Raw genomic sequence first — 23,113 nt, 5'->3', positions numbered from 1 at the left:
ATGTTGAAAACTTGGCTATCTAGAGTGTTTTAGTCCTTGAGTTTTCCAAGAGAATTAATTTTTATGGCTGCAGCTTTTTAATAAGACTAAGTGATAATCTTTATGTGAGGGTAGTTGATAAATTTGCAGGAGCAAAGTAAGCCCCTAAAAGAGTAAAAGTACCAAAATATCAAAACCACTTTTTCTTCAGAAATTTTCTTAATATTTGATAGAAGTGTTGTATTTATATTAAAAGTGTTTCAAAAAGAATTTATTTTTGTTGTTTAAAATTAGTACACGAATTCAATCTCTTCATTCAAGAAGCTTTTGTATTTAATATATGCTATCTCTGTCTTTGTTTATCTACATTTAGAGATGGTAATAAATGTTTCTCAAAGGCAAATTCTACAATAAAGTTATGGATAATACAAAACTAAAACCTAATCATGGAAAAACAAATTAATGTTTTGAGCATCATGGCAGGGTTGTATGCATGAAGTGATATTATATCGCAGGTTAATCTAAACAGCTTTCTAAACAAGGAAGTTCTGAATAACCATCTACTGAAAAGATAGTAACATTACATAAATCTAATTTCTGCTAAGAAATTCATAATAGCACACACAGAAGACATGGAATGTTGACACATATTTCATTATTATTGATGTAAAATTGTCTTATATATGTTTCTGATAGAAATATCGCTGCCCTGTTTTGCTAGGTGTTTACAGTAAAAAGGAACTGACAATAGACAATAAAACTGACACTAAGGGGTAGAGTTAATATACTCCAGATAAGAAAATTAAAATGTACAGTTGTCATGTAGTTTCTTGCCCTCTCTACATAGTAGCATATATCCCAGTAAGATATGTAATTTTAAGATTGTCTGAAATTGAACATCTGCTTCTATTTCTTGGGTTTGCTACTTCAAATAAAGATTTTTTTTTCTGACTTACATTTAGGAAGACTTGAAGCAATTTCCCAAAATAAAATGCTGTGAAATAATTTTCCCCCCAATTGCAAATATATTCTCATTTCCGCAACTTTAAAACCTTTCCTCCTTATTTTTTTGAAATAATAAGCATCCTTATATATCTCCTCAGTTGAACAAAATAAGAAAAAGTAGATAAAAGTATTAGAAGAAAATCAAAATCAGTAGTTATCATGATAGTACACTGGCCCATTACATTAACCTTAGAATAAGGAAATGAAAATGATTAAGTAAATTAAGTGAATGTGCAACTGTATTGAATTTTTTTTTTAAGCTAATATTATGCTCAGGAAAGGAGCAAACTGGCCTTCCAGATGTTATACCTCAATAGCTCTCTTATAGTTGTCCTTTTTTTTTCTAAAACTATTTCTCATGGAGGACATTTTCTTTAATATGCCTGAAACACCTCCTAACTGAACTATGAACCCTCAGTGTCTGTCTTGGAATAGACTCTGCAAGAATCAAAGACTAATTAAGTTTTGACAATTAAATTAATAATTAAATAAACTATTAATGGCTATATCATTTAAATAGATTATTCTAATTTAATGGACATTTCTCAATATATGAAGTCTTGAGTCTGTGATTATATAGCCATTAAGTAGAAGCTGAATTAACATGCTGCTGCTACTAGATCATGTTCAGAAAGATTATTAGATGAAGTATTAGTCTAAGATTAAAAAGTAAATATTTTAAAATTTACTGCTGACTTATAGCTATGTTAGATCATATCCCTAGTCACACATAAAACTAACACATCAAATATAAACTCTGCTGCATTGTGATCCATTCAATACCCTCTCTCTACTTGACTCTTTCCATTCTTACTGTCACCATTTATGTACTTTTCCTCTCACCATCCTCCTACAATAGTCCTGCAACTAATCCCCAGTGTCTCCAGGTCCTAATTCATCGAGCTACCAGGTTAAGTTCGATTGTAGTTAGTTTACTCCCCTGCTTAAAAAAAAAAAAAAAAAAGACTCCCTGTTCCTATTGCTTATAAAATCACGTTGAACTCTACAGCCTAACATTCAGGATCCTTTAAAATATAGAATAAACTTACTTTTTAAATTATTATTCAATGCTCCCCATTCCACTTCGTCTTCCCAACATATACTCTAAATTTGACATCAGTCACCTTTCTCCAAATATGTATTCCCTTTTCCTGCACTTCTTCCCTCATACCGATAATTGTCTAAACTCCAGTCCATCTCCACATGTTAAAATCTTGCCCAAAACTGTGTGGCCATGGTTATGTGTGTCTTCATGAAATCACCCCATATTATTCCAATTAAAAATACTGTCAAAGAGCATAGATTCTAGTCTGAGCTTTGCCACTACATAGTTTTAAAATATTAGGCAAATTATTTGTTTATTCTGGGTCTTAACTGAGTCATGTATAAAATAAGCCAAGCCTTCCTTAAGATTATATTTAGAACCAACGAGTGTAACTCAAAGATACTTTTTTTAAACAGTAGTTCTTAACCTGTAGTAACTTCACAGATTTCAGCAATTCTGTGAAAACTCTAAAACTGGAGGCAAAAGTTTGAGTTTATCTTCAAATATTCAAAGAATTTTCTCCCTAGGGAGAGGGTCTAGAGCTACTTTCATTAGCTTCTTAAAATGGTTCATGATGCCCAAAAGGTTACGATCTATCATTTCCCTGATCTAAATCTTTTATTAACACAGATACACTCAAGGGCTCTGTCCCTCTCTCGCTGTCAATGGTAAATACCTAAAAGCTTTAAGAGCATAGTGCTTAGGTCTGTTATCTCCCATAAGAGATCCTCAGCCCCTTTTCCTTAATATACCTGACAGTTAATGTGTGCATGTGTGATACGCTTCTGTCAACAACAATTGTGCACTGCAACATGCTAAATAAGTTCTTAATTATTTATCCTATGGATTTGACAGCATATCCTACAGGTTTGGTACCATTCCTCGCATGCTAGCTCCAATTCCATCACTTATGTCCTACTGATTCCAAGTTTCAGTACGTGATTCAGTAGTAGTAGCTGTAGTATACTTGGCATGTTATAGGTAGTAAATATTTGTTAAATGAATAAATGAATTTATTCAAAGTAGAGCTAATAAATGAATGGCATTTTAAAAAAGAGAGTTTGCATGAGAAAGATTATGCCCAGGATAAAATACCATTACTCAGATTGCACTAAGGTTAATTAACTCTAACTGTGAATAAGAGATTTAGTGATACTTGAGGGAAATATAAGAAAGAAAAGTAAGTTAAGCATTTGCAGCTTAAAGAAGTAAATTGTAATTGCTGCTTCCTGAAAAGACCAAAATTGCAAAGTTACTGTGTCTTTCAGAGACTTCGTTAACAGGACAAAATATACAAAGAATAAAATACAGTCATACACAATAATTACAGTGAAGACAGAATAGTTCTTATATCATTCATGCAGTAGTCACTTGTACTTCTGCATTAACTTTAGTTTCCTTAATTTTTTATATCTAATGTAAGAAGGTAGCGGTCAGTTAAGTTCAGTCGCTCAGTCGTGTCCGACTCTTTGCGACCCCATGAATCGCAGCACGCCAGGCCTCTCTGTCCATCACCAACTCCCGGAGTCTACCCAAACCCATGTCCATCGAGTCGGTGATGCCATCCAACCATCTCATCCTCTGTCGTCCCCTTCTCCTCCCGCCCCCAATCCTACCCAGCATTAGGGTCTTTTCCAATGAGTCAACCCTTCGCATGAGGTGCCCAAATTATTGGAGTTTCAGCTTCAACATCAGACATTCCAATGAACACCCAGGATTGATCTCTTTTAGGATGGATTGATTGGATCTCCTTGCAGTCCAAGGGACTCTCAAGAGTCTTCTCCAACACCACAGTTCAAAAGCATCAATTCTTCGGCGCTCAGCTTTCTTCACCGTCCAACTCTCACATCCATACATGACTACTGGAAAAACCATAGCCTTGACTAGACGGACTTTTGTTGGCAAAGTAATGTCTCTGCTTTTCAATATGCTATCTAGGTTGGCCATAACCTTCCTTCCAAGGAGTAAGCGTCTTTTAATTTCATGGCTGCAATCACCATCAGCAGTGATTTTGGAGCCCAAAAAAATAAAGTCTGACACTGTTTCCACTGTTTCCCCATCTATTTCCCATGAAGAGATGGGACTAGATGCCATGATCTTAGTTTTGTGAACGTTGAGCTTTAAGCCAACTTTTTCACTCTCCTCCTTCACCTTCATCAAGAGGCTCTTTAGTTCTTCTTCACTTTCTGCCATAAGGGTGGTGTCAGCCGCATATCTGAGGTTATTGATATTTCTCCCGGCAATCTTGATTCCAGCTTGTGTTTCTTCCAGCCCAGCGTTTCTCATGATGTACTCTGCATATAAGTTAAATAAGCAGGGTGACAATATACAGCCTTGACGTACTCCTTTTCCTATTTGGAACCAGTCTGTTGTTCCATGTCCACTTCTAACTGTTGCTTCCTGACCTGCATACAGGTTTCTCAAGAGACAGGTCAGATGGTCTGGTATTCCCATCTCTTTCAGAATTTTCCACAGTTTATTGTGATCCACACAGTCAAAGGCTTTGGCATAGTCAATAAAGCAGAAATAGATGTTTTTCTGGAACTCTCTTGCTTTTTCGATGATCCAGCAGATATTGGAAATTTGATCTCTGGTTCCTCTGCCTTTTCTAAAACCGGCTTGACCATCTGGAAGTTCACGGTTCACGTATTGCTGAAGCCTGGCTTGGAGAATTTTGAACATTACTTTACTAGCATGTGAGATGAGTGCAATTGTGCGGTAGTTTGAGCATTGTTTGGCATTGCCTTTCTTTGGGATTGGAACGAAGACTGACCTCTTCCAGTCCTGTGGCCACTGCTGAGTTTTCTAAATTTGCTGGCATATCGAGTGCAGCACTTTCACAGCATCACCTTTGAGGATTTGAAATAGCTCAACTGGAATTCCATCACCTCCACTAGCTTTGTTTGTAGTGATGCTTTCTAAGGCCCACTTGACTTCACATTCCAGGATGTCTGGCTCTAGGTGAGTGATCACACCATCGTGATTATCTGGGTCGTGAAGATCTTTTTTATACAGTTCTTCGGTGTATTCTTGCCACCTCTTCTTAATATCTTCTGCTTCTGTTAGGTCCATACCATTTCTGTCCCTTTATCGAGCCCATCTTTGCATGAAATGTTCCTTTGGTATCTCTAATTTTCTTGAAGAGATCTCTAGTCTTTCCCAATCTGTTGTTTTCCTCTATTTCTTTGCACTGATCGCTGAGGAAGGCTTTCTTTTTTTTTTTTTTTTTAATAAATTTATTTATTTTAGTTGGGGGCTAATTACTTTACAATATTGTAATAGTTTTTGCCATACATTGACATGAATCAGCCATGGGTTTACATGTGTTCCCCTTCCTGGACCCCCCACCCACCTCCCTCCGCATCCCATCCCTCTGGGTCATCCCATTGCCCCGGCCCTGAGCCCTTGTCTCATGCATCGAACATGGAATGGTGTTCTGTTTCACATATGATAATATACATGTTTCAATGCTATTCTCCCATAACGTCCCACCCTCACCTTCTCCCTCAGAGTCCATAAGATTGTTCTATGCATCTGTGTCTCTTATTCTGTCTCGCATATAGGGTTATCGTTACCATCTTTCAAATTCCATATATATGCATTAGTATACTGTATTGGTGTTTTTCTTTCTGGCTTACTTCACTCTGTATAATGGGCTCCAGTTTCATCCATCTCAGTAGAACCGATTCAAATGTATTTTTTTTTAATGGCTGAGTAATATTCCATTGTGTATATGTACCACAGCTTCCTTATCCATTCGTCTGCTGATGGACATCTAGGTTGCTTCCATGTCCTGGCTATTGTAAACAGTGCTGCGATGAACATTGGGGTACACGTGTCTCTTTCAATTCTGGTAGGAAGGCTTTCTTATCTCTCCTTGCTATTCTTTGGAACTCTGCATTCAGATGGGAATATCTTTCCTTTTTTCCTTTGCTTTCTGCTTCTCTTCTCTTCCAAGCTATCTGTAAGGGCTCCTCAGACAGCCATTTTGCTTTTTTGCATTTCTTTTCCATGGGGATTTTCTTGATCCCTGTCTCCTGTACAATGTCATGAACCTCTGTCCATAGTTCATCAGGCACTCTGTCTATCAGGTCTAGACCCTTAAATCTATTTGTCACTTCCACGGTATACTCATGAGGGATTTGATCTAGGTCATACCTGAATGGTCTAGTGGTTTTCCGTACTTTCTTCAATTTAAGTCTGAATTTGACAATAAGCAGTTCATGATCCGAGCCACAGTCTGTTCCTGGTCTTGTTTTTGCTGACTGTATAGAGCTTCTCCATCTTTGGCTGCAAAGAATATAATCAATCTGATTTCGGTGTTGACCATCACCATTTCTGGTGATGTCCACGTGTAGAGTCTTCTCTTGTGTTGTTGGAATAGAGTGTTTGCTATTACCAGTGCATTCTCGTGGCAAAACTCTATTAGCCTTTGCCCTGCTTCATTCTGTACTCCAAGGCCAAACTTGCCTGTTACGCCAGGTGTGTCTTGACTTCCTACTTTTGCATTCCAGTCCCCTATAATGAAAAGGACATCTTTTTTTGGTGTTAGTTCTAAAAGGTCTTGTAGGTCTTCATAGAATCGTTCAACTTCAGCTTCTTCAGCATTACTGGTTGGGGCATAGACTTGGATTACCGTGATATTGAATGGTTTGCCTTGGAAATGAACAGAGATCATTCTATCGTTTTTGAGATTGCATCCAAGTACTGCATTTCGGACTCTTTTGTTGACCATGATGGCTACTCCATTTCTTCTAAGGGATTCTTGCCCACAGTAGTAGATGTAATGGTCATCTGAGTTAGTCTGACAACCCCAAATAGGTATCTTTCCAAACTCCAGGCCCTCAGTAGGCTGATGCATTGAGAGGCCAGCCATCCTGATAAGAGCAAGGGCTGCAGGAAGGTAATTTTCTTTTCACAGATAACAATTTGATACCTATAAATCAAAATATGCTTTGTTCATGTCTTCTTATAGCTCTGAGCTCACAGGTACTACATACCAAACAGTCCTTGAATGAAGAGGTCAATTTTATTAATATATATTCTGCCTATTTAAAAAAATACAAAAGCTAGAAGAAGTGAGCTATGAAGAACTAAAAGCTGTGTAGTTAGCTCAGTTTAGGTGAATTCTCACAAAAAGGCAAGAATATGATTTCTAGTTGTGAGGTGGGATTTCTAGCAGTGCTGTCATATTTCTCATTAGTCAACTTCTTCTCTTTTGTTCTTTTTCCTTTCTATAGATGACATGTTTATATTCCAGAATTAAGAGTTTTTCAAATTTTAAAAAAGATGTGATTTGGCAGTTTCTTATAAAGTTTAACATTTACTGTACATTTTAGCACCCCCACACCTTTAAGTATTTGTTCAGGGGAAATGACGACATAGGTCCATACAAACTCCTGCCTGAATGTTTAGTAGCTTTATTCATGATCATCAAAAGCTGGCAACAACCCATATATCTATCAGCTAGTGAATGGATAAGCAAATTCAGGTGCGTTCATATAATGGAATGCTACATAATCAAAATGGTCAAATACTGATATGTCCTTCTCCAGGGGACCATCCTGACCCAGGGATCCAACCTACATCTCTGGGTCTCCTACATTAGCAGGAGAGTTCTTTACCATCTGAGCCACCGGGGAAGCCCCATTTTTGGCCAGTGTGTGTTTGTAGTTATGTCCCAAATTTTAATACTTAGATTTTTAACTAACAAAAAAAATCAGTGAAAAACCTTGAGTTACATTCCAAATACAGTTGACAATAGCCTGCCAGGTTGCTCTGTCCATGGGATTTTCCAGGCAAGAATACTGGAGTGGGTTGCCATTTCCTTCTTCAGGGGATCTTCCCAACCCAGGGATCGAATCTGGGTCTCACAAACTGCCGGCAGACTCTTTACTGTCTGAGCTGTCAGGGAAGCAAATGCAGTTGACAGAATGTCAGAAACAGGTATAAATTATTTGAAACCCTGCTTGTTGTTGTTTATTCGCTAAGTCGTGCTCGACACTTTTGCGACCCCCTAGACTGTAGCCCGCCAGGCTCCTCTGTCCATGGGATTCTCCAGTCAAAATGCTGGAGTGAGTTGCCATTTCCTTCTTCATTGAAAAACCCTGCTAAATGTCCATAAATGAGATATGTGTCTAAAATGCTGCTGGGGCGAAGTGAAGACATATCACTACATACAAAGAAACTGGTTGTTAACAATCATCTATTGACTGCATTATTTTCTTTTTTTTGTAGAACCTTTGTTATGGATGTAATAATACTGTGTTTTTGTGTTTTTGAAATGTTTAAGGACATTAACGTATGTAATTGTTGTCATAAATATTGTGATATAAGATAGTACAGTTGTATGGGGGGAGGCTTTTATTTTTGAAAATCGATTTTCAGCTGTCCTGCAGGGATTGGGACATCTCCATTTTCCTGAAAAATTGGAAAATTCTGCTCAAGCTGTACTGTTTGGACAGCACAGCTTCAAATTTATGTTGCACAGGTTGAATGTTAGCTAATTAGAAAGGTCAAAGTTGTAGAAGATGAAAGATAGAAAGAATCTCCACCAGGAAAATACTCTGTTGAAGCCTAAAATTTTAAAGCCCCCAATTTTTCCATGTTTAGCACTGATGTGGAGTGTTTAATTTGATCACGATTCTAGACTTAGCCAATGTATGGACTTTGAAACCAGAATCAGAATGAGCAGGAAGATTGATAGGGTTCAGAAATAGGAAGTAGACATTGAGAACTTTTAATACTTTGGGATTTTTTTCCCCCGAAATTGTCCTGAAAATGTTCATGAAAGATTTCAGAGAGAGAAATAATAAATTCAATCAACAAGTAATTGAAATAAATAATTCAAAAAATAATTTCAGAGAGAGAAGTCAAGTCACTCCAAGGGTCATCTTTCTGTATGGTAGATATCAAAGACCTAGCTTAACATCTTGAGATTAGATTATTTCCTGGTGCTTTTCAGTGAAATTCCTTCCACAGCTACATAGCTGTTTCTAAATTTTCAAATCTATTAGTGAAAACACAATGGATTATGTCACCTAAATTGATATTTTATTTCCCCATATTGGCTGTCAGTTTAGTTACAAGAATCAGTTCATCTCTTGTATTTGTTGGCACTTTAATGAGAAAATATCTATATGAGAATGATCAATTCATGGTTTTGGCACTCAGCAACCTGAGTCCCTAAACTTGTTAATTGAGATTCTTGATTGAAGTCTTTACATAGCTCTTCTCTTGAGAAACCTAAAGCATGAGAAATTAATGCATGCAATGGGAAATGCAAAATTCATTGATCATTTTAATAGACCTGGAATACATTTTCTTCATTCATGTTCCTTTGGTCCAAAATGTTAAACTAGGATGTAAAATTTACATACTTACTTTTGGGTGGAGGGGCCCACATTTACAAGCTCATGTGAAAGTTCACTACTTTAAAGTAGTTTTGATGGAAATATTTGGCGTATGTTATATAAATATGTTCAGCCTATTTAAAGCTAGTTGTTGTCATTGTTTTTAAAACCACTTTATTGCTATTATTGTTTTATTACTCCTTTCTTTTGTTTACGTCACTTCTTCCAAAACTCAGATTTGGTTAATTTCTGCTCACATGTTAGCATTTTTCAGGGCTTGACAGATAATGAATAATATTCAGTGAAACCTTAGACAGTTCATTTAATTGCCTTGGCATCAGTTTCATTAACTGTAAATGAATATGTTGATGATCTCTTAGGAAACCAATTCTGAAATTGGGGATGAGGTGACAGGAGAAAGGTGACTTTCAAATTATATCCCCTCTCATTGCATATAACAGGAGATGTTACTGATAGGCATGTATTATGCGTGGTTTCAAAGTAGAGAAAAGAAAGGTTACAGTTCTTTTTTAGTCCTTTATTGCTTCTAGAATTTTATGATTCTGTGTTCATAATCTTTCCATGTTGTTCCACCTCAACAAAAGCAAATGACTCACTTTTAGAAAACTTAGTCTGCTTTGAATCCTGTCAGTTGCTGAAGAAAGGGACAAAAACACTTTGAGATGTTGAAATTGAGATAAGTCAATAATTATGACTTCTGCTTATTGATACAGTTTTTCCTCATTTTTATTCACAAAGTAATTTTGCCTTCACAGTAAGTGAAAGAGAAGTTGTTTCTAACTACTTCAGAGAAATACAAAGGGGAGTTTTACTTTTAACCTTTATTTTTTAACTTTCATTTTTAACCTTTTTTTCTGACAACATGCTCTTTTTAACAGGTTAACTCATATCCCTGTCCCCCACTGTGTGTGTCTGTGTGCGCGTGTGTGTATTTATCTTTCTATGCATCCTGTCAATACTTATACTAATAAACCATTTTTACTAATAAAAACAGTTCAGACTTTGGAAAGTAAACTTTGTGGCTTGCTTATTTTTTTTTTAATCCCACTTATTTTATTCTAATCAAAAAAAATATTTTAAGCCATCTATTTTGTCCTTTCCTGGATGCTATTATCTTGACTATAATTGCCTGGTTTCCTTTCTGGCTGATCTATTGCTAGCCTTTATCTGGATGTGATTAAAGAGTATAAATACTCCATAAAGCACCAGAATCTCAGCCAGAATATTTTCAGATTCGCAGCTAAAATAAAATAGAACAGAGGGTTTAGCTGTTAAGTAGCTCAGATTTGTTGTCAGAGTGTGTGAGGGACTCTAAATTCATTATGCTAGTTGTTCCTGCAGTGTAGCATTTGAAAAATAGCTTCCACTGTTTATAGATTGTGGTCCTCGGGCACCAGATAGTGGATGTTGGAATGTATTGCAGAAAAGCTGATTAAAGTACTAGGATCTCTAACTGTAAGAGTAGAAAGTCATTTTTAATAACCTGAGTCTGACACCTTTGGGTGTACTTACATTTCTTTTTGAAAGCTTTGGTTTATTATCAGTTTAACCATGAGGGAATAACTTTTTTTTTCCCCGAAGAAAAGTGCCTTTTGGAGAAAACATCAGTAAGCTATACTAGATGAGAAGTTTATGTAAGAGGATTGATTTGAACTTTGAAGATCCCAAATTCTATGTGATTTTATTTCTTAGGTTATTGGAGTCATGCTTCACTGTGACTTTAATTTTAGTGGTAGCTGCTTTCAGTTCTCAATTTCAGATTACTGTATCTCAGGAAATGTATAACTTACTCCGAACTATAAGCTATGCCAGAATTTATTGTCTTCACCTCCCGTTACCCCCACTTTGGGCCACTTTCCTCTCCAACAAAAAGTTCACTGGCGTGGAATATGGAAAGACTTTAAATAATCACAAAACTTATACAAATCTGTAAATATACTTTGCATTCTCCTTGTTGAAATATTTCAGTATTTTCTCACTGTTTTCAAAATAAAGTTCAAACTTCTTAGAGTGCCATTCATGTGATCTTTCTGTTTCTTCTCTGCCTAGTTTTTACCCAGTCGCCTGTAAAATGTCCTTTCTTTTCAGGTTTAGAGTGGCCATTTCCTCTCTCATTTCTTTTCCTTTGGTTGCTTCCTTCTCCCCCACCCTTCATCACCTGTTCTTACTTTAAAAACTCTGCACAAGTTTTCCCTCTTCCAGGAAACCTTCCTTGGACTACAGTTAGCCTGCTTCTTATTTATCCCATTTAGACTAGCCTTTAAGCTCTTTATAGCGCTCTGTAAGACTCATTTCCTACTCTCATCGTTGGTTTACTTGTTTGTCTTGTTTAATAGACTATTATTCCTTGAGTTCAGAAATGATAGTGTCTTTTTTGGTTTTGAATCTGACCTATAGGCCTTTCAAATAAATGTTTTTTGACTAAATGAGTGACTTTTATAGATAATTCCATAATTTCACTTACTTTGCTCTTGATTCTTAAGGCATTTTGAGGGTATGGGTTGAACCATTTTCTCAAAAGGATCTTAAATTGACTCACTTCCATATTGCCACCTAAAATATTTAATAATGGTAGATTTTTGTCTTTGGAAAGATAAGAATCTTATTTGCTAGGGAATTATAATATAGATTTCAAACTGTCAATCAGATGAAGAATCTGAGATCTAATATATGGAAATTGTAAAGGCAAACTCTTACCATGAAGCAAGCATTCTAGCGTATTCACATATATCGTTGAACCGATGACTTCATTGTTATATAAAATTCCCTTAGGAGAGAATAGATATTTAACAACTTTTTCCTGATTTGAAAATTACTGCTTACAGTTTCTGGATTTTAACAAAATCTTAACCCAAGAATCAAGAGAAATGTTTAAACTAAAAAAATATTTGCTAATGAAGGATTATAGAATTTAAACATGTGCTTAATGGTCCTGAGATGTCCTTAAAATATTTGCATCAGTATTCCACATTCTGTAGCAGAGCAAACAAAATGCAGAGAAATTCATGTTTTTAAGTGATAAGATTTTAAAAAGTAATTTAAGCTTATTTCTTAATAGAATTATAACATCTTAATCTAAAATTTTATTTCTTATACATATATATATGTATATACACAATATTTGCCTTCAAAGAACTATTTGCTTAGACATTTTATATAATTATTTCTTTAATGATATAGCAAACTGAGTCAGCATTTTATAGCTGAATCATGGTCCTAGCTGTTCTTTTTATTCATTCAATGAGCAAACTATATTATTAAAATTCCTTGTCCTTCAATTGTGCTGGCAAAGACTTGCTTTTTAGTTCTTGAATGCCCTAAGAAATTTGTGTTGAAAATTATAAAGTATACCTATGTTCAGTCTTTGGTATGTTAAGCAATAGAATGGAAAGATACTATCCACATCTTAATAGATGAATGTCTGTTCATTCTCAGAGACCCTAGTCTCCTTTTAAAAAAATATTTTTAAGATTTATTGTTTTTAAAATTTGGTATTGAATTTGCATACAGTGTAGATTGCAGCATGCTAGAATATTATTGTCATTTAAGAACGTATTCATGGGTTTTTAGAGCACTGCCTCCAAGGGGTTCATAGCATTTGGTACGTAGTTCACGTATTTCTAGTCTACATACTTACACTATCGAGGCAAAGGCTTCATGATCCTGATTTTTTTTTTTCTACTGCTATAAAGCTCAGCAATGGTAATTAATGGTTGTGTGTGGGTTTTTTTTTTTTTTGGGAGAAAACTTTCCATGTCATTAAAATAAAATTGAGGATTTTTGAAGACTAGTAATTTGTACCTTTAAACAGCCACATTATTTTGCTTTTGTCTCAGAATGTATTATGCTTCACAAGTATACTGTGACAGTCTGAATAGAAAAGGGGGGAGGGGACATTGTCTTCAACTGGCATGCTGTTATCAGAGGGAATGTGTTTCTGGACATGAGATTTAGCATTCATTGGTCGTCTGAAGAAAGCTATTTCATCTGAGGATTGGACAAGAAGCTGCGTCAATTTGCTGCCCGTCTCCAAGGCACTGGTGATGCTGCCTTCACAAGCTGGCTAACGTCACGGCTCCATCACCCAGCGGGGTGTGGACTCTCTTTTTCTGTTCTTCTCTATTTAATTCTCTATTTGTTGCCTACTGCATTTCTTAATCTGTCTTCTGCCAAATGCTAACAGCATGATATTTTGCAATCATCTAGGTGAATACAAGAAAGACGAACTCCTAGAAGCTGCTAGGTAAGTGATTCCATTCATTTTAAGTGAGTAGAAGGCATTTAAGGGAGAAAAGGGGGAGGGCAGGTAGAGGTCTATAAAAATTAAAGCATATTATTGTCTTGCTTGGATTTTATGCGATAATGTGGATAAGACCTTATACTAAATGTTTGTATACTTTATTTTGCATGGTTAGTGTAGTAAATTAGACTGTCTTTCAACATGGTGATGATTGTAAGGTTAATTTTATTTGGAACATTTCTTAAGGTACCTACAAACCCGAGTTGCCCAGCTTTTGGTTCATATTCTTGAAGTATTTAAATACCTATATCTGTATTTTTCTCTGGAAATTTTTCTAGCCAAGCTTGAATGAGGAGCATAAAGTAAATGTTAAAATTCTCATCCATTTTCTTTTGTTCTTGGTCACTTATAATTTAATTGATTAGCTTTTTACAACATTTTGTATGTATTTTTAACTCCAGTGTTTTAGATCACTTATCAGACCAAAGTTTGTTTGTAATTAAGAACGTGACTTTATGCAGATAAATAAAGCAAATAATAATGTAGAAAGCTCCCTTATCTAAGATATACCACTATATGATGATTAACAGGAATTAATTAGGAATATATTGATTGAATTGAATTAAGTATAGCAAAAGACATTCATTCAGAACCATATCAAAGAAATCAAAGAAGTCATATGATTTTCCATTCTGTTGTGAAAAATATCCATAAATGTTCATAAGAAGCACTATAATTTTATAGGAGTTGACTTACTACCTTTTTGTAGGAGTGGTAATGAAGAAAAACTAATGGCTTTACTGACTCCTCTAAATGTGAATTGCCATGCAAGTGATGGGCGAAAGGTAAGTCATTTAAGATGTAATATTCCCCTTCAATGATTTCTTTTTGCTTTACAGTTTAAATTTTTGAAGTTGGCATATATATGTGTGTGTGTATACGTATATATACACATACATATATATATATATGGCTGTATTTCACTGGCATCTTTTCACTATAAATGAAATGCTGTTGTATCTGTTATTGGCAGTTGTGACATATTCATAGAGCTGGTGAAGCAAGGATTTTAAGCCTCTTCTCTTAAATGCAGACACTGAAAGTTATTTGTTAAATGGAACTGCAGCTTTTTCAGTGATTACAATTATAACAACATGTATTATTTTCTGTGTGTGATAATGAAAGTTAAAAATTTTTGTTTATGTCCTAATTACCCATCTTTGTTAGGATATATGTATTTTTTTGTTTCTTTTTGGCAGAGGAAAATTTGTTTGCTGGATAACCAATACTTTCTCTGTTTAAAGCTGAGAAAATGCTAATGATTTTTCAGGTCTTTCGTAAGAGCCCTGATCTTTTTTCCCCCCCTGTTGGCTAAGTTTTCATCATTATATATTGAAAGAAAGTAGATTAGAGCAGTGAAAAAATATTCTGTATTAATATACACTTGTCATAAGGTAATATATGAAATGTGCAGCTGGTATCTTCATTCTCTGCTTCATATTCTTGCTGAATTTAAACTGAAAATGTAACCCTTTATAGCCTTTGATATTTAACTGCAAAGTTTTGCAGTGGTTTACCTAAAAGTACTTTGTACTATAAAGTCTTTTAAAATGATGATTAATTTTTTAATGTTAAATGATGGCTTTTATATTTTTAAAACCTAAAACATTTTTAAAGTACACTGTAGACACTGAAGAAAATTATCTTGTACCTAATATTTAAATAATTAACTGTTTTGGAATCATTTATATCAAAAATATGCTATGGATGGTATCAGAAGAATGGTACCCCCTTAGAAATAATGAGCTGTTTTGCATTTAAAAAAATCATTTTTCTCTGAATGATAATTTTGTAGATTAAAATTATTCAGCTTTCCTTGACTGTCTCCACACTCTTATCCCTATTCTAATGAAATTCATATAATAGTGGCATTGAATTGAATCCTTCTGAATATATGTTGTTATTGAAGATGGCTTGAATATTATTTCACGTGGCCCAACATTTATCCATCTAACGTGTCCATTTATCTCTGGCTAAATGGAGAGAGACTTCTACTGTCCTGGAAAGTTAAACTGTGTATAAATTAAGCTATAAATTAGCAAAGATGTATTCAGTACTATGAATGACTTTTGGGAGATGTTTTCAAATGATAACTGCTCATTTTCCTTTCAGTTTTGAAGTGGCTTTGGAAATTTTAACTTTCTTGAGTTACTTTGAGTTCCAGATTTTGTTTGGATCCTCCTAGTAGATAGGTTACGTTTATCACTATGCACAAAAAGGCCTTCTTATCTATAAGTGCAGCTATATCTTTGGACAGAATTCTCTGAGAACCCCGCCTGCTTCAGTTTCTCACAGCCATTTTAATATTACAAAATTTATGTGAGATTACTGTAACAGGAGTCAGTTTTCTATCCCAGCCTTATTTCTCCCTTCCTTACCCTTATACCTTGACAACCCCATTTCTAGCTCAGTAAATCATAATAATTAAGGAGTGTGAACTCTGATAATTAACAAATTACCTCTTCTTTCTGCCTCACTCAACACTACACAAATAGGTAGAACTTCTTTATTTTTCCTTCTCCCCAAAGGAGGATACCCTCTCCTTATTCCTATAGCTGAAACTAATATATTCCTCATTCAAATTCCTATGGTTCTTTTTCTGTATTACTCTGTGGCATTTACCACAGAGTTCTTGAATTGTAGTGATTCATACATATCTTTTTCTTCTACTCGTCTGTTAGCTCTCTTTTGTGCCGGACCATGCCCGGCACTTTGCATGTAAGAAGCTCAGGCTACGAATATGCTCCCCAATGAACATAATTTTATCCTTCGAGTGAAAAAAAATCATCTGTACTCTTGGCCATGTAGGAATTTAACTCAGAAATATATGAATGGGAAATTGTGTATTTTCTGTTATTATATATTACTACTAGTATTATTTTATTAATTTATTTTTGAGTAATTATAATACAGGGGAGAATTGTATATCTTAATAGGTAGAACATTTTAAATGTCTCAAATATTAGTATTATACTGAAGGTCCTGTATAAATAATGCTATAATTTTCCAAAATGTGCTCCTATACTTTTTTAGATTATCAATTTCCTCAAATTAGCTAGAAAAAGAAAATCAGACTTAAGCATTTATTAGGTTTTGGTGCTATGCATAAAACATAAAAAATCATTCAATATTGTTCATTGATATGCAAAATGCCATTAAAATTTCATGATTAAAATTGAATAATGTGCATATTTAGAGATTACCCTTATTTATGGCACAGAGCAATTCTTATTAGATGTACCACTTTCACTGAAGTCATAGAGTGGTAGATAATCTAGGTGCTGAGGGAAGCTGGGTAGAGATCCTTTAGTTATGAAAATCTCTTTGTTTTCTTGCTGATGATGTCAAGACAATGTGTAAGCAAATCCAGCTGCTAAATTACAAGTCTATCTGATATATTCAGTATTCTTCCAGGCCATTTAATTCATGTGTTTACCTAGAAGTCAGATTGTATATTAACAAGAGGACACAGGTACTTTATGTATATAGTAAGGTATATGAAGTTTCATTTCTTGACTTTGCATTTTAGAGCACAATGCAGAATCAAATTCATTTTTAACAGCTTTTTAAATGACTGTCTTAATGCTTAACTGAATCTTTGGTTGGCTCTGTTTTTACTATGATTCCTGGTTTGTAAATTTTAAAAGCCCAAGGAAATGTCAATTTTGCAATGTTTTTAGAAAAGAAATGTTCGTTATACACTAACTAGTAGGTGGAGAAATTGCCAAGTTATATGTGGGGGTTTTAGACTTCAGTATTCCTTTTTCAAGTAGTATGTGGGCTTATACAATGATAGTGTAAATTTTAAATAGTCTCCTAGTTCTATATACTATGACTTGATGATTATATAATTAGGTAATAATCTGAGTGGTTAAAATTTTTATTTCTGACAGACATTTGGTTTTCTAACCTGTAGAGTCTGAAAATAGTGAATAAGGTTTTAAGTAATTTGTATTGTTATATTTTGTTTTATTTTACATGTAAATCAAAGCAGAGCTTGGCTCCTCTAGAAATTTCCAGTTGTTGTTGTTGTTTTCCCTAAAAAGCAAAGGCAAAAAAGTTTTTAGTAATGTTTTGTTTTAAAATGCTACTTTAATTTAATTATACGTGTATTCTAATGCTGGCCATTTTAGAAACATAGGGCATTGGTATAGTTAGACATAGCATTCCAGTTTCCTATTTGAATTGTAGTGACCAGTCCTTAAAACAGATTGCTTCCTTCTATAATTCCTGTATATTTGAACTTATATTTCTTGTCCTTTAATCTGCCTTTACAGCATTTTCTGTCAAGATCAGATGTTTTATTAGCAATTATCCAAATATTCTAGTCTTGTTTGATATGTAAATTTAAGATGGTGGTCATCTTGTTTTTCAATATTAATTTTTATAAGGATTTGACAGTGCATGAAAATAAATATTTGAATACATCTCAAATTATTCCAACACTCAACCCTTTTCAGAATTCTTGTAGGTCTCTCTGTGTCCCTTTCCTGATTGCCTTTATCCCCTTCCAAAATAAATGTCCTAAATTTATCCCCTCCTTATAACAAAGAATAGGTTGGAGTTTGACATTACTGTATGTATTCCAAAATATGTATCTTTTTATGCATTTTCTATGCCTACCATTGCTGTAACTGTACATCACTAAATATTGAAAGTAAGTAAAGTTTGGTTGGAATTTTTATTTTCCTTATTTTCGGTGTAATTTCTGGTGGTTTCTCTGTGCTCCTTTTGTTCATTCAGTCAACACTCAATACATGCCATGTATAGGTCACGATGCTAATGTCATGGGAGCTGTGTACTTAATAGTATTGGTTCACTCAGAGTTCAAAATTGATAGAATGATTAAGATACTATCCTAGACATTGAAGCCAGTGCCTAAAAATGTGACTCTTTTTGCTGTGATACAGTTATAAAATGTAGATTTGAGGTGAGGTTTTTTTTTTTCTAGCTCTTTTTATTTTGAAGGCATTAGTATTTAGACATGTATGCTCTTCTGTAAGAAACCACAAATTTAGATGAAAGACAACTGGAGAAGCATGTTTTAAATTCAGAAAAATTACTGAAGGGTTTCTTTAAATGTCAGATTTCTACTGTGTAAATGTTTGCTTCCATAATAGTTAATAATGAATAAGACTCTGGAAATGGAGAAAAGTAAAGTGTTTAAAAACTATTTTTTAATGGAGATCAATCAGAAATAAAGTAGAGTTTAGTACCATCCCTCAAAGATACCATAAAAAACTGTGTGATAGAGCTGAAAGAGCAAATAGGCTTTGAGGCCAAACAGATGGAGTCTATTCTCTGCTTGTCTGCTTTCTAAGCGTGTGGCTATGGCACTGCAGTTTTCAGTGTATTCTTTACCAAATGGGGTTAGCGACATTTGAGAGGATTAAATGAAATTATGTGATTAATATAACCCACAATAGAACCTCAGTAAATTATATCCCCACTCCTTTGATACATTTTTTAAAGCCTTTGAACATATGCAGAATGGACATATACATACTTTTTGGGCTTCCCAGGTGGCACAGTAGTAAAGAATCCGCCTGCCATTGCAGGAGACGCAGGGGATGCAGGTTCGATCCCTGGGTTGGGAAGATACCCTGGAGAAGAAAATGGCAACCCACTCCAGTATTCTTGCCTGGGAAATCCCATGGACAGAGGAGCCTGGCAGGCTACAGTCCATCAGGTCACAAAGAGTCGGAGATGACTGAGTGACTGAGCACATACATATTTCTGAGTACTTTAACAGTCCCCAGTTCTCCACTTAAATTGGATATTATCCAAGCTCAGTCCCAGGTGGCATTTGGATAAAATGTAGGTTACCAGGTAATCTGTAACACATTCAATTGAATTAATTGTCTTGAAACTTGGTCTTTGTCCCCTGCCCACCCCATATCATATGTAATAAATAAATTTATTTTACAGATTATAAATTGAGAAATGTGTTCGTAAGATACATATACCCATTTTAAGAATATCTTTATTAAAAATTAGTACCTGGCTGAAAAATAATGTTGTGATGTTCATTTGAATTCCATAAAGCACATCCAGTGAGGTACAAAGGATAAATAGGATTAGTGCCGTGTTTTTTGTATTCATACTTAAATTATAGGATTATAGGAATTTGTGGTATTCTAATACAGTATTCTGGGTGAATAGCTTTCTCCTTCAGTGTGAATCTTCTCTAAATATCATGTTGGAATGGATATTAACAATCCTCACATTGTTGCTTTGAAGATCCCTCAGTGAACCAGGCCTCTCATTATTTATGATCTTGACTGGTCCCGTCCCACACAACCTGTGAACAACAGCTGGGACTGCTTTGATGAATAAAGTTGAAGTGATGCTATGCCAGGTTTGGGACTAGCCTATGGAATTGGCCTGGAAGCTGCAGTTTCTTGCTCTTGCAATACTCTTTCTTGGAACCCAGATGCCACGCCGTGAGGAAGCACAAGCAGGTGTATGGAGAAGTTCATGTGGAAAAAGAAGAACAGAGACCTCTAGCCAAAAACCCCCACCAAGCTTGGTTAAGGATCTGGAGGACTCTTTTTTTTTTTTTTTTCTCTCTATGTTGTTTTTTTTTTAATTGGAGGCTAATTACTTTACAGTATTGTGGTGGTTTTTGCCATACGTTCACATGAATCAGCCATGGGTGTACATGTGTTCCCTATCCTGCACCCCCCTTTCACCTCCCCACCATCCTATCCCTCAGGGTCATCCCAGTGCACCAGCCCTGATCACCCTGTCTGATCCATCGAACCTGGACTGGCAGTCTGTTTCACATATGATATTATACATGTTTCAATGCTATTCTCTCAAATCATCCCACCCTCTGAATGACTCTTAACTCTCCACATGTCCTAGACTTTTAGCTTCAGTTGAGTGTCCAGTCTAGCCTCCAGGTGACACCAACCATCACTAGTTCATACTACACAGAGCAGAAGAACCACCCAAGTAAGCTACCATTTTGGGGGTAGTGTGTTATGTACTAGTAGCTAACTGAAATACCCTATGCGAAAATACAGCTCAGTGCCTATTATATAACTCAGTGCATATTATCTATTGGGCAAGAAAGTTTATGTCTTTACTTAGGTGGATTATTGAAAGTGGTTCTTTCATAGCTACTTGGAAGAACAAGTGAAAATTTTTAAATAAATCACCAAACATATTTATTTCTTTTGATATGCCCACTTATTTTATATTTATATCTTACAATTTAAGATACTTTCCCCTCAGAATGCAAAAAAAAAAAAATTATGCACATCTTTTTGGGTCATGACATTGTAGGAAGAAACAGAACATTGAAGCTGAAAGACCAAGTTTTAAGTTAAAATTATTACTAACTGTGTGATCATGGCAAATTTTATTATATCTCTGAGTTCTCAATCTTTTAGCTTAAGAAATGATGGGTTTGGGCCTCATAAACTCAGATTTACCTTTCAGCTCTAGCATCTTAAGATTTTTATGTGTTTTGTTGTTTTTCACCAGAGTTAATAATACAGAATTGGATTATATAAGAGTCAGTAGTGTTACATGAGATAAAACACACCTGATATCTAGAAAAAAGTTTACATACAGAATTTTTCACTTTTAAAAAAGTTTTAGTGTTACCTGAGGGCACATGTGTAGATCCCTGTGGCTTTTAGTGGCCTTTATCATCCTCCTCTGTTCTTGCCAAATCTTGGTTTAGAAAAGGTCAGAGCATTTTTTAATTTCCAACTTTTCTGGCTCATAGTTTAGATGTTGCTTGGGATTATAGGAAGGTCAAAGTGCAGTTAAGTCTGCATGAGGGAACTCTTCAAGTACTTTAATTATGTATCTAATCAAATCACTTCTTTAAAGTACATCTTACTGAGTAGTGCGTGTTGTGTTGTAAGGCAGAAATCCCTGAGAGCAAGTGTTCTTGCCTGCTGATGTTGGGATATACTGTATAAAATCTTTATGCCTGTGTATATTCATTTTATAACAATAAAGGCTTGAAAATGCCTTCTTTATTTCTCATTAGGGAATCACTTCTACTAGAACAGTCTCTATTTTGTCAAGCATGACATCTCTACTGGTGGGGGTAATTCATGCCAACCATGTTTTGTTTCTCTCTTTGAGAAAAAAATTTTTGGTAGAAAGGGTTATGTGTAAAAAAGCAGGTGGTAAAACTTAGGAATTCAGTTTAGCTCGGCTTACCCACCCTCTTCTGAACTTTGGTTTCTCCTATATGCTCATGCTAAGTGGCTAAGTCGTGTCTGACTCTGTGGCCCTGTGGACTGGAGCCCGCCAGGCTCCTCTGTCCTTGGGATTTCCCAGGCAAGAATACCGGAGTGGATTGCCATTTCATTCTCCAGAGGATCTTCCTGAGCCAGGGATCAAACCCGCATCTCCTGAATTGGCAAGCAGGTTCTCTACTAGTTAGCTACCAGGGAAGCCCCTGATTTCTCCTACACTCATATCCAAAAGACCCAAGTTTCCTGCAGTTTTCAGTATAGACGAATTGAAGGATAAAAAAAGGAGTGAGTATGAAATCATTTTGCTGTGAGTATGATTCATTATTAAAATTCGATTTAGAAGCCAAATTACAAACATGACACTTCAGTATAGCCTTGTAAGAATCTAAAGTGATTCCTCTGTCTCTCCAAATGAACCAAACTTTATAGGGCAAGTTAGATTACAACTGCAGCAGTAGCTTGAAAAACATCCATCTGGCAGAGTGTTAAGGGAATTGGAGATTAGGAAGAAACACAGAAGATCACTTTAATGCTATTCCTAGTTCCTCAGCAGTGGAATTCTCAGTGGTGTTATTTATATATAATTATCAATTATTACATGATAAAGGTATTTTAAAATAGTTCTCTGATGATTATGATTTGGCTATGATCTCTTTGGCCTAAACTGTTCAGTTAATATCACTTGAAGAAGAGTGTTCTCCCGTCAGCTCTTAAATCCTTTTAAGCAAAGGGTAAACCTTAGTCTGTGGAAAGGCTTGCTTAGTTACAAAGAAAGTCTGGTTTCAGAAACTTTTCTGGCCTAATGAGAGGCAGCAAAAAGTGGAGAGTTCATTATGGATTGAAGAACTTTGACACTATCTGTAGCTTTGGATTGGTATTATGAGAAAGAGTTATTTGGCCATCATATAAAAACAATGTAAACAGTTCATTCATTGTGTACCAGCATCTGGTGCCTCAGTTAGCTCAGGCTGCTATACCATAGACTGGGTGGTTTAAACAATAAAAGTTTATTTCTCCCAGTTCTGGAGGCTGGGAAATCCAAGATCAAGGTGCCAGCTTGGTCAGTTTCTGAAGAGGGGATCTCTTCCTGACTTGTGGAGGGCTGCCTTCTTGCCAAGAGAGAAAAAGAATTCTTGGCTGTCTCTTTATAAGGGCACCAATCCCATCTGGAGGGCTTTTACCCTCATGA

The 23,113-nt window shown here is 35.4% G+C and overlaps 1 protein-coding gene across 2 annotated transcripts in view; it reads left to right on the top strand.

The window, feature by feature from the left end:
- Positions 1 to 23,113, top strand: part of TNKS (tankyrase) — a 154,687-nt gene that overhangs the window by 67,591 nt on the left and 63,983 nt on the right. Inside the window, exons 4-5 of one of the 2 annotated variants that reach the window (XM_081520916.1) lie at positions 13,609 to 13,645; positions 14,412 to 14,487. In XM_081520916.1, the coding sequence (XP_081377042.1) occupies positions 13,609 to 13,645; positions 14,412 to 14,487 (113 nt within the window). Of the gene's footprint in view, positions 1 to 13,608; positions 13,646 to 14,386; positions 14,488 to 23,113 lie in introns of both variants that reach the window. The other variant, XM_081520915.1, reaches the window with a different exon arrangement.

Source organism: Giraffa tippelskirchi, chromosome 8, assembly GCF_054371585.1.
Source record: "Giraffa tippelskirchi isolate mGirTip1 chromosome 8, T2T-mGirTip1v1.2.pri, whole genome shotgun sequence".
Taxonomy (NCBI): domain Eukaryota; kingdom Metazoa; phylum Chordata; class Mammalia; order Artiodactyla; family Giraffidae; genus Giraffa; species Giraffa tippelskirchi.
This window is presented reverse-complemented; position numbering and strand designations above follow the sequence as displayed.